Source organism: Sceloporus occidentalis, unplaced genomic scaffold, assembly GCF_023333645.1.
Source record: "Sceloporus occidentalis isolate IW3139 unplaced genomic scaffold, rSceOcc1.0.p SCAF_66, whole genome shotgun sequence".
Taxonomy (NCBI): domain Eukaryota; kingdom Metazoa; phylum Chordata; class Lepidosauria; order Squamata; family Phrynosomatidae; genus Sceloporus; species Sceloporus occidentalis.
Genome location: NW_028317046.1, coordinates 1 through 12,589, shown reverse-complemented (window position 1 = coordinate 12,589; position 12,589 = coordinate 1). Strand labels below are relative to the sequence as shown.

The window sequence follows — 12,589 nt, the reverse complement described above, 5'->3', positions numbered from 1 at the left end:
TAAACTACTTTGACTGCTTGGTGTAAATCCACAGAGCTTCTGTTGCAGTACATACATCACCAAGAGATTTTTATGATGGACTAAATGGGATTTCTTTGTGTGGGGCAGTGGGTGTAAATTTATACTTCACCGCACATGACCTGATGTTTTATTTGTGCTCATTATATAGAGAGATGCAGAAAAACTTAATACAGAGAAACCAGCGTGCACAACGAACACTGAAGATCCACAGATGGACACGAAATTCACTCAAGTCATGTACTTTGCATGTATTGAAGCCACTTATCGCTTGCGCTTTTTTTTTTTTTTAATGTCAATCTGTTATTGTTCGGGGGCTATTTAGTTTAAAGGTTCCCCTAATGAAAGCTGAGGATGGTGGGCATCTATAACCTGCCCGGAATATATTTGCCTTTTTTTAACCCACTCATGACCAATCAGTGATGATCAGCAACTTAGCAAAGAGAGTGAAGGTAATGGGAAGGGATACTCATACAGATTGTCACAACTGTCACTTAAGATACTTTCCCCCGGGTATACACCTAAATGGCTTCTAATACAAGTATACATATATTATAAGACATGTATATATATTATTAAACAATATATATATATATATATATATATGTATATATATATATATTTTATCACTTTCTTAATTTGTGTAAACAGTATTACTTTTAGTGCAGAGAACTGTAAGATATGTTAAAATTCAGGAAAGTTTCAGCTTAATTTTGCCTTTACTGCCACCTAGTGGCATAAAAGTAGACTTCACATCTTGCGCATTTATCTGGGGGAGGTAGTGTTATTTATTAAGAGCTAAATTGACTTCCAGAAAAGACATTTCAGAGGGAAATGCGTCAAGCTGCTTCAACTGGGGCAAAACTTTCCATGTTACTTCGACTTGATGGGATTTCTCCAAGCTGAATAGAGAATGAAATAATCAGGGACTCAGCGTGGACACTACATGAGCAAAAGTACGTGGACATCTCTCCTAATTAAATAGTTTCTGCGTTTCGGCCACCATACTGTAAAAATAAAGACATAGTGTGTAATTATTTTGTTTTCAACACACAGATTTGTTAGGAAATATACTGGGATAAGAAATAAAGGATTTTGGAAAATTACCAAAAAAGGCCAACTACGCATCCGATATCTGATCTGTTTCCTTGGGTTGTCTTTATTTTTAATCTTTAAATTTACTTACACAATAGATAAAATGTTGCCGGTAGAAGCATGAGATTTCCTGGGCCAGCAGCACCATCCTGTGGCCACCTATGGGTTCTACACAAGCCATAGAGCCCTAGAACTGTTGATGGGTGGGTTATGAAAGAGCATTTGTGTATAGTAGAAGAAAAAAAACGGAATATCTGTAAGAGAAAAGAGATTTCTTTTAAAGGACAGATTCTAGCTAGAAAAGGAGCTTCTACAGCCATTCAAATGCAGGTACTGCAGAACCATGGCAGAAAAGCGATATCTGCCATGACCAGGGAAGAATTGAATGAATCTTCTGTTTGCAGGAATGATGTGGCTGAGAAAGCAGGGCTGCCAACCGGGGGTACGGCTGATGCGGTATTTTGCTTTATATGCCAAAGAAACCTGATAATTTGGTGTGAAACTTCTCCAGCGGGTGGTATGAAGACATCACAGCTCTCTTCACGCTGCCGCCGTAAGAAGTTACACAGCCGGCGATGCCGCTACCACCATTAGCGGGAGAGGTTACTACATGGGGAGATAAGCCGAGGGAGGACATACACGGGTACGAACAGCACCCCATTTACATGCCAGGTATCCTGAATTATAAATAAGCTGGCACCTTTTCGATCTGCCTGAGCTTGATCCAAAAGGCCCTGAAGAAAACATTAAGAGTTTTATTCCAAAGCCCAGCACATGGGATCCGTTTTTTTCTACGTCTTCTATTTGGGGTATGTAAACCGGCCAGTTCTAAAGAGATTCCAGGAGAAGCTCCGCCGCACACGTCCTGTATAATTTAACTTTCCTACAACTTTTGACGTTTTGTCTATTTTGAGAACTTTATATAATCATTATATTGAAAGGTGTTCTTTCCAAACAGACCGACAAATATAGAGGTTTGATCATCCTGAAGACAATTTCTACAATAAATGATTGTGTACCCCCAGTGCTTTTGATGTGTAGGGGTTGGGGTATGCGGCGTTGCCGTTCTTGCCAAACCAAACTAAAAACTTTAGCATATATTTTTCAAAAGCAGAAAGGTAAACCGGCAGATTTTCTGCTATTTTGGTTGCGTTGGACTGGCTTCTTGCCCGTATTAACTTATGACATTTTTCACATTTTTGTTTTTAGTTTATTCGATTATCACTTTGTAAACTGTAATTAAATTACTTTTTTCCCCCCATGTTGGCTCTTTTGTATCCATTACCTTTTTAATTTCTACATGTACAATATGGAAAAAAAACATACATACATACAACTTACATCATTTCTTAATTCATATTTGATGACATTGCATAAACCCAGTGTGGAGTCTTTGCCAAGGCACGTTAACCCCAAGGGTCCCACAACATACACAGAGAGCCGAGTTAAACTTCGGAGGGATCGGGGCAGTAAAAAGGGGACGGTGAGTGGAGTTTGTGGAACGGGAGTGGATTACATGCTTACCCGAGAGAAGGCGTGAAGGATCCACTAACGATAAACATGCTGCCAAGCTGTGTGTGTGTGTGTGTGTGTGTGTGTGTGTAAAGCGAGTGATACGGAGTGGCGGATGTGAGCCTCTAAAGCCTGTGACCTCTAACTACTGGTAACAAAAGGAAACTGAAAAATATAAGAATAATACAAATAGAGGTTAAATTAAATCCTATGAGTAATATAATTAGGCTGCATTCATTTTTAGTTGCACCGTAATATTTAGATGCATCGAGGAAAATAAAAGGTTTGATAAAAAGCAAGTTTGGTAACATGTTATAAGTCTAATAGATCTGAGGATAAAAGGTGAGGCCTATATTCAGACCAATATATATATATATATATATATCTCTCTCTCATTATATATATATATATATATATATATATATATATATAGTGTTATGTTGTGAAAGTATAGTAATAAAGTGTGTGCAGTAAGCTGATACACATATACCGTGGAACTAAGTGGCATGGAAAGGGTGCAGAAAACTAGTAAAAGGACAGAGATTGGGAAAGAAAAAGCGTGTGTTTCTTGTGAAGAGTTCATCGTTAACCTACCTGGGCAGTGCTTGAAAAAAACATCCGTGGCAACGAGAAATGTGGAAGATGTTAAAGCCCAGGGCAGACGACACGGGGTAACGGCCCTGGCTGCGCAGGATCAGCCCTCGGTGTGGGTAAAACTGAAGCCCATACAAATCCAGGCTTCCTCGATGGTAGCAGGTAACAGCTTCTGCCACCTCGCACCAGAAAACCCACCCAGCCAGACAGAGACCCCCTTTGAATAAACACACAGACCGCTTGGCATTGTGTACTTTACTCTGTGGATCAGTATGAATGAACAGATCAGAGCGGATGCCTCGAGGTACGGTTCTGCCTTGGGTTCAACTATGTTGAGGTTTACTATAGAAGATCAAACCAAGGAGGGAAAGGGTTATAAAATAACGTGAGAAAGCCAGGAAGATTCCATCGCATACGTTCCCACGTGTCACCAGCGACAGCTTTGTATATAGTGCACAGGATATCGGGACACGGACATTAAATACGGTGGATATGAAACCAGCAGCTCCTTTTAGCAAATATACACTTCCTAGCAAATAGCCGGTCCGAGAACCGGTTCCGTGAGAAGTTCCAGCTTGACTAATATATACGAATCTGCTGTACTGTCAACCACTGAAAACTGCAGAAATACACTTTGATGACATCACGTTTAAGTCTCTTTTTGATACTAAGAGCAATGACTGCAAACATTATGATCATTCAGCATACACAGTGGTTTACAGTAAGGTATCAGAATTTCAAGTTCAGTAACCATGCCATAGCTAGGAATAAAGTGCAATTTAAACATGAACCCCTGCATTGCCACATCCATATAATACCAGTTATCATATGTTAATGTGCTACGCGTTGTTATTACTTCTTTCGCTCTCCCTGCTTTGACAGACAGGTCGTTTGGCGACAGCTCGGGAGTCCATTTAAAAAGCTGGAGGATTTTCACAGTAACAAAATGTATCCACAACTTTAACAATCGATTCCATACCAATTGCACCGATAGATAAATTCTGGCTGCGGTTTCCAAGGCTGACAATACCTGGGTGCCAATCGTTATGTAGTTTTTCCCCTTATAGCAGCAGTAATATCGCCGCGATATAAATACCAAGAGCGACCGTCTCTCATCTGCACTTAATTAGGTTTGCGGAATTATGGTTCTCCGAATAATAATAATAATAAAAAAAATACAACAGTAAAACTTCTCTCGGACTCCTGGGTTTCTGGAACGGAGAATCCAAGGAAAAGTTTTTTTTCGGGCCGAGGAGGTTGTGAGATTTCTTGGTGGCGTTCCCCGGACGTCGGCTAGCCGTCCGCATCAATCTTGTGAGCTGAAAAAGATTGGAGTGAAAACAGAGGCGATAGGAAAAAAATAAAAACTGGCAGGCAAGACAGATGAGTAAATTGAAAATCATGTTTGCAGAGATGATAAGGGATTAACGCGGTCTGTTACATTCTCACGGATGAAGGGTTTTCCGTGTTTCAAGCCTCTTCGAAAACCTTTGGAACTTTGGAAGGTTCTGTTTGGCCAAAAAAGGCGAATAGGCGGACAAAAGCTTTAATTACGTCTTTAAAGTTGACGCTACTCTTACTGGGCCAACACAGAACGAGATGTAAGATGACATGAGCTTTCAAGGGCCTCTACGGTCCTGAAAGTTTATGCAACTTTATGTTGGCCCAACGGAAGGCATCAGCTTCAACTAATGGCTATATGATGATAGCAACGTAAGAAAAGAGCAGGTGCATAAATCTTCCCTGGGCATTGTGGGTTAACCCTACATCTAGAACGGCTGATGGTTCAGAAAATGAAGAAATAGAAGAAATGATGTTACTGTTCCTTTAAGAACAGCAGCCATCAGTCACAGATTTTTGCCGGGAAAAAAAGATTAAAAATAGAATTTTCCATTTTTTTATTATTATTATTTTTACTGTAGAGAATATCTGTGAAACCAGAAGCCAAAAGTTACTCTCTCCTGGACTGTAAGGCTGTTGCAGGACGGTGCGAGATCTCCAGGATCTTCACTAAATTACAAAATGATGTCACCAATTGGAACTCGAATCTTGCCGGGGCAAATAATCACCGGCGCGTGTCACCACGCCCCCCCAATGGTGATTAGTTGCCAGGGCAACGCTGCCTAATTAACGCGGAGGCGGCAAGAAGGAGCTACTCACACTGCTTTGGTATCCTAAGAGGTTCATTATCTCCGGACATCACTTGGTGAAGGGCTCCTCGGAACTGGTAAAGTATTTTTAGGCTTTTCTCTTCACCAACGCAAGGATCGTAGAAACCAGGAAGACCGGCCTGCGGAGGGAAACAGAAATCTCTCCGTAACGATGTCTCAAGGTGCGACGAGTTGCTGCGACGGGACACGAGGTAGATGAATGTGTGATTTAGGGGCAAAAGAAGCGTCTGGATGTTTCTCCTCTACTACATAAAGCTTAAAGGCTGAATGTATATTCTGGAGACAAAACCAGACCTCACTTTTCCTTTCACCTGACCTCACCTGTCCTATCATCGTAGGCACCGGTCTCGCTCTGGAAACGGGGTCCCCGGCAGTCGCACTAAGTGCGCTTCACACTCGCCTTCGCCTGCCCTGACGGCTCCTGCTTACCTTTGAAGCTTCCGTGAGGATTAGCTTGGAATCTTTCACCAGACACTGCAGCGGCACCGTCACGTCAATCACCTTCACCTTTTCGTTTTTCCTGCTGTTATCGGTCACAAATTTGCCGTACCAAGCGTTCAGTATGATCAGGCCTGCAGACAAAACATACGCGACGGGCTTTATTTAGCGATGGAGAACCGAGTTGGAGTGACCGTGGCATGTCAGCACTTGGCACGTCTTCAAAGCTATAGATACTGTACAATGTATTTTTTTTTTGTAAAACCCTACAATGTATTATTTTTGTATTACCACAAAAACCTGCTTTGGCAAACCCTACGATCAGGTATCTAAGATTAGCTCGGTATAAGTTAAGTACGGCTTTACCAAAAGGTAAGGCTATTACTAAAAGAAGTGAGTTTGGATCTTACCCATTCGAGACTCTTCCGCTTCTATGATCCTTCTCACAGACTCTTGCATCAACCGAACCTGAACAACAATACAACGCAAATAAACAATTCAACAACTCCGATTCCTGTAAGGAGAAACCCGTGCCAGGTCTATTCCGGAAGGCACAGCTACTGCGCTTTTAAAATAGGCCTGAAATTACGCCGGAAATATATAACTTTTTAACAACTTAACGCACAAACACACAGCTACTGTCTGAACTCCCGTACAGCCGCAGATCCGTCCTCGCGAGGGTGAGGAGTGGGATATAAACCATTTGTGGCTTAAACTGTGAAAATATATCGACTCTAAAGAGTAACTGAAGAATTAAGTTCTGCTTTCACGTTATTACTTAGATTTTTGTGCAAAGTTTGCAAAGTGGTCTTATAACCCTAAAACCAATGGACTGTCCAACGGGCATGAACGTGCCATTGGTTGCCATGGCAATAAAACCACTTTTCAAAACTGCTCTAGAATCCCTTTTTTATCCCATTTTGTAAAGGAGCATGGTTATTCCCTCTAGGTACCGGTCAGAGTATATCCCAACGTGTCGGTTTTACTCACCGCGGCCTCCGCCTCTTGCTTCTTCTCTAATATATCCGTCGCCGAGCTCTCTCTATGTTTTTCCAGCTCTCTAGCAATAGAGACAGACTTATATGCACCCGAAATGTAATACCGGCGCCGCACATTCGCATAGTCAATTTTTTTTTTAATTATTATTATTATTATTTATTTTATTTCTTTTACTAGGGTAGCAAAATAAGGCAGAAAATTAGGAATGTAAGAATTTGCGTGCGTTTTTTTTTTTTCTTGGCACAATCGGCATTTTTTTTTGTTTCTGTCAAATAAAACTGAGCCCAACCAGCTTACAAAAATATGATTTCACGCAGTTTTATACCAAACAAAAAAAAAAAAAAAAGCAGAAAGAAGAATAATGTAAGCGTATTTTTCATGCACGCAAGAAGTGTCTGGCTGAGTTATGTCAAGGCTGCGTTTTCGTACTCACTTCTCTTTTTGAGCCCGGAGGTAAGGCTTGATGATAAGGCGATGCATGGCCACGTAGATAACTAGAGGGCCCACAGTGGCATAAAACACGGCGCTCGGCAGGAGCTGATCTGTCAGGTGGATGGGAAAGAAATATGTCTGACTGGCTCTATTTAACCTGGAACAAAGGAGAACGGGAACAGATTAATAGAAACAGTCTGCCGGCTGCGAGGAGGAAAACAATCTGTTATTTATCCTCGGCTACGAACGCCGATTCCCACTCGCCTCTGTGAATAAATTACGGGATCTTTAAATGCCGGGATACACGTCGGAGAAGAGCTTGCCGGCCAGAGGAGATTTAACGTTTAAAGGGGTAGGAGGGACGTGAGTGCTCCCTCATACTCACAGTGAATTGGCTCAGCCGATGGCAGACGAGGCAGAAGTGACATCTTCGGCGGATTATAACGGTGCGGCCACCTCTAGACACTAGTGTCACAAGGAGACAAAGCGAGCGCTGCGGCGGAGGTCTATGGCTCTCCCGATGCTTCCCTTTCCCCACAAATCTGGGGCGGTGGAGCAGCTACCTGGCACAGCGCCTCTAAATCGGCATTGTCCCATGAAAACCAGGACTGTTAGGTGGTATGCTAGGGCACTCTCAGTTTATGTTCATATAGCATAGGAAGAGGGCGGCAGGGACGTGCATACCCAGCGGCATATACATGGATTGCGTATCTATTTGCATTTTATCCTGATCGTGGATATGTATATGTAAATAATGATAGTACATAGATCTAGTGGTTTAAGGTGCATTGCATGCGTTTGACATTCAGTATAATAAACCCTATGAAGTGACGGATAGAACGTAGCCAAGGATCCCTGAGCCCGGAGGGCAATCCGGTTCAATCTGCTCTCTTCATGGATGCAAGTGACAGAGATTCATACCCGAGAAGCACAGATCGCTTGCAGGTCCTCGGCTGACCTGTTTAGGCGGCTCGGGATTAACTGCCAGACTATGCCCCGCCGCTGCCAGCAGAGTGCTACACCGGAGTAACGGCATGCGCGACAAGCAGCCGATATACATAAAAGTGTCTCGGAAGTAAACGCTTTAAGGCATACACCATAACGTCTCGCTGTGTGTGACACGCTGGCGCGCGCTTACTTGATTTTTAGGGACACTCCTTGAGGCACCCCGATGCTGACAGTGGCTCCCAACACGCTGTGCCGCGAAATCTTCCTTTCCGCTCCATATTCCACCACCGTCCCGAATAATCCAGCCCTAGAACGACAAGCAAGTGATGGGATAGTGTGGGTTCACGTGGCACATGTCATAGCTCGAGATCAAGTCAATCTGTGACGAGCGGAACCATACGAAACGTAAAACGTTGCTAGAAAAAACTAAAAGCATTAACCAGGACTGCGAAATCTCACCGCAAAAAAAAATAAAAAAAATCAAAGAGCGCCACAAAAATCAATAATAATCCCTGGAGTTAGTCTCTGGCTCCTTACTTTTCACAGAAGGGATTAAACAACCTGAATCGATTGTTAGAAGGAAAAACAAAAAAACAAAAACAATCAAAACATTATTTGCGAAGCACCGCAGGGTTAATCCTAATTGGACTGCCGTGGTGGCTCAAAATTCACTCGATCAGACGCGTGAAACCGAAAAGCCTTCCACCAAAGGCTCATAATCTCACTTTGGTGATCAGGACACAACGTCATAACGTTTAACTCCTTAAGGATGATGGGTTGTCCTTAAATCCATTAAAAACAATGCATTGTGAGCCTGTACATGTACGGCCTTTGTCATGAAAGGGGTTAAAGAAACATCTTCAATGTCAAAGGTCACCATTTTTACGGCAAACTTAGTTGTTAGTACCCCACAAATTCGGCGATGCCAGTCAATGAAAGGGTTAAAACGGCTACACAAATAAGATCCCATTTTCAAGATGTTACGTGGCACCGCCGCCCTCGTCTTCGTGCGACTCGCGTTCATCTTAGCGCTTACTTTATGGATCCCTTGAGCCGCGTCTGATCCTCGTCTTGAAACTTGTGCTGGTAACTAAACATCACGAAGGAATGGGGGATTCCAAGCTGAAAGAAGAAATAAAAGCTGAAATTGCGAAACTGTGGGGGTTACCGCTGAGCCCCGCGGATCTAGACTGCCTGACCCCACAAATCCCCCCTTTCAGCCGTGACCTTTGGGTTAAAATCCTGGATATCGGCGGATATCTGTATACCGCTCAACAAGATAATAAAGCAAGAAACTTTGCTATCGTCTACACGGAGGCAAAGACCGCGCTTCGGCGTAGCAGATGTTATCTCATTAAGACACACGGATTAATACGAGGCCAGCCAACGTACGCTGGAATCGCATTCTCCCCCGCAGCTTTTTTGGATTCACGTCTCAGTTTGCTAATTGCTTTATTATCTACAACTTAGCCCCGTTTTATAACACGGATAAAAGTGTTTACAAAAACACCTAACGCCAAATGCTCGTTCGGCTACGAAGTCTCCGCACGTCTTTTTTTTTTTTTATTATTTGATTTTTTTGGTAATTGAGGTTTTGAAGTAAAGCAGCTGGGAGAGGAGATTAAATATCGCTTAAGTCAGATGCAAGAGAGGGTATCGTTTAAGAATATGTTTACAGATAGCGCTGAAATAAACTCCATGTGACTCGGGGGGGGGGTGAAACTACCTACCGAGTGTACTGATTGCCAAGGCAGTCCTGATTTTTAAACCGAGCCCTGCTGCCCCTATCTTGTGTGACAGGGCGAAGAGGCATGATACCCTGTGCCGGAACAGTCACCCGATATACCCTTATTACATTTCATTTCTAATATTAAGGTGCCCCGGCCCCTGCGTGGCACGCAAAGTGTTTCGCAGGAGGAAGCGAGTTGGGTGTGTGTATTGTGGCCGAGGACTTGAGCAGCAGTGCGCATGCACAGATATATCCCGCGTCCTCAAGAGGCCACTCTATTCTCAGGATAAGCATTTCCCATCCAAAGGGCCGCTCTAACAGAACGAGGGGTACGGTAAGGTTTTTCCCGAACCCTGTGGGCTTGAGACGCATCAATACAAAAATTTGCAACGAGCATCAAAATCCAAACCCAACCCGAACTTTTGCCAAAAACGGAAATTACAAAATAGACCACAATTTCAAAATTCACTCAGAAATCTTTATATCAGGCGCTGACAGAGCTCTAGAGCGCTTCGCTACGGGATCGCCCTCGCTGCGCACCGATATTGATCCACATTCGGCACCCGAGCGGGGTAACCCTCGCCAGCGATGAACGCAACGGCGCGCCGAACGGGAGCAAAGCGACGTAGTGATCTTGTCAACGGCTTCTCTATCAGTTTGCGGATTGGCGTCCCGTAAAGCCAGGCCGCCAGAAAGCCACTTAGCAGTGAAAATAAAGCTCGTGGAAACTTCTCGTGAGCGCTTACAAGAATCACTTTACATTTAGTGTTTTTAATGCAGCGCACTTTCATATTTATGGGCAGGGAAAGCTATGCATCAGCCAAAATCGCCCAAAAAGGAATCATAAAATGTACATTTATTAAAGAGTATAATTGAACGGCATAAAACATTCATAGAACGGTTATAGCGATTTGGGTTTTAATTATTCCCAGTCTCTCATATTCATCTTAAGTGGAGTGGAACCGGCTTTCAAAGAACAAACCCAGGGTGGAATAAAATCTCCGCAGCAGGTGAGGCGGGATGTGCGCAAACCTTTCCTTCTAATTAGTATCAATGATTGTCTCGGGCAAATTCTAGATTTTGCGTTACATAATTAAAAATCCAACTGTTAAAGCTTGTACAGATGTGATGGATACGGCAGTCTCTAAGGGTCTGAAACCAGTGGAAAAGACCTGACGTTCTGGAACACGGGTCTCAAAAGAAGAAAAATGGATTTTCAGGATGACACCGAGCATTTTGCTCAGAGATTCACACTATGAGCAGATTACTAGTTATAAAGAAGCAACGCCAAAGCTCTGGTACCAACACGGCTCTCTAAAATCGGTAATCCTATCTATCTAGGAGACAGTAAGGCCTCAGAAATGTTATTTTAAGCCAAAACCTGTATATCTGTGATATAACCCAACCTTTTGTCTTAGATTTCACTTAAAATGAATAGGTTTGCGATGGGTATTCCTGATGCCTGGGAGGTCCACCTTTGCTCTTCGTATCTTTCAGAAGCTGGATGACCTATGTATGCAGCGGCGTGGAAGGTAACTAAACATTGCTGATGGGGCATTTTTTGGAATGAGGGAATGGCCACGTCTTACCTGCAGTGCCATGGTCGTGTGGCTGGTTTTCGTGTCCCGGACGACACTGGTGTTCATAGCAGACTGGATCCCCCAGCGCCACTGTATATAACCCATGGTATTCTTATCTAAGTGTCGAGCCAACATGGTCGTAAGTCCCGGGCGAACGCCTTGAGAGGAAAACTGCAACATGCAATTTGTAGTAAAGAAACTGCACGGAAACAGAAAAACGAAGGGTTAAACATGAATCCAAATGCACAGAGGAGACGTTCATTTAGTAATTTTCTACGATAGTTTTTATCAAAAGGATTCCATTTTTTTTTTAAAATCTTCAATTCAAGAGGGATAACAGAAGTAATGTCCTTTAGATTGTAAGCTCCTGTGCGCAGGGCACTCCTCACCTGTTGTCTCTGTTAGTCAAATTGTTACATTACATACTACTTGCTATGTCCTTTCTACCCATTGTACAGCGCTATGGAATTTGATGGCGCTATATAAAACAATAAATGATAATAATAATATTGTTCTTACAGCCGGACCTAGACCGGGACACTGTATACATCATTACAACTAAACAATAGTGCCCTCTAGCGGCTGCAACGCAGTACTACACGCACTTTGTGCCCTAAATAACCAGCTGCAGCTCAAAGTATATATATAAAGTACATACAGCTGAACATTGACACTCTGTTGGAGAGAAAATAAATTACCGCTCGCAAACTCAATCTACCCTAAAAGTTAACCTAATGCGACTCGTTTCAGCTGGGAAGAGGTGCCCTTACTTTCCTCCCAAATGCCCTTAATTATAGGTTTTAAAGCTGCGGTTTAGCACAGCTGACAAAGAAATTCCGCATATTTCTATGTGTGGGGAGTCGCAGGTGATTTTAAACATTCGATCGCGTTGATGTAACTACGCGTTATGAAGGATGGGCCCTGGTGAGTTTCTCTTGCAAGAAAAGCTCAGTTGTCCCTGGAAAAAAAATGCGGTTACATTTCTGAGAATTAGAAGGCCTCTAACTGATTTAATTATGGCTGATAAAGAGCCAACTCAGCTCTTCCTACAGGAGAAACATGCTGTGTCGGCC

General features: G+C 43.0%; 1 protein-coding gene across 1 annotated transcript; it reads right to left on the bottom strand.

Annotated features, from left to right (window-relative positions):
* Positions 1-4,512: 4,512 nt before the first annotated feature.
* LOC149286776 (dnaJ homolog subfamily C member 11-like) lies at positions 4,513-11,715 on the bottom strand (the record flags this gene model as incomplete). Its single annotated transcript, XM_089493798.1, has 9 exons — positions 4,513-4,538; positions 5,380-5,509; positions 5,820-5,962; positions 6,239-6,296; positions 6,819-6,888; positions 7,261-7,416; positions 8,398-8,514; positions 9,244-9,329; positions 11,526-11,715. Coding segments are annotated over 9 exons (976 nt in total), but the record flags the coding sequence as incomplete, so codon positions are not given.
* Positions 11,716-12,589: the final 874 nt, after the last annotated feature.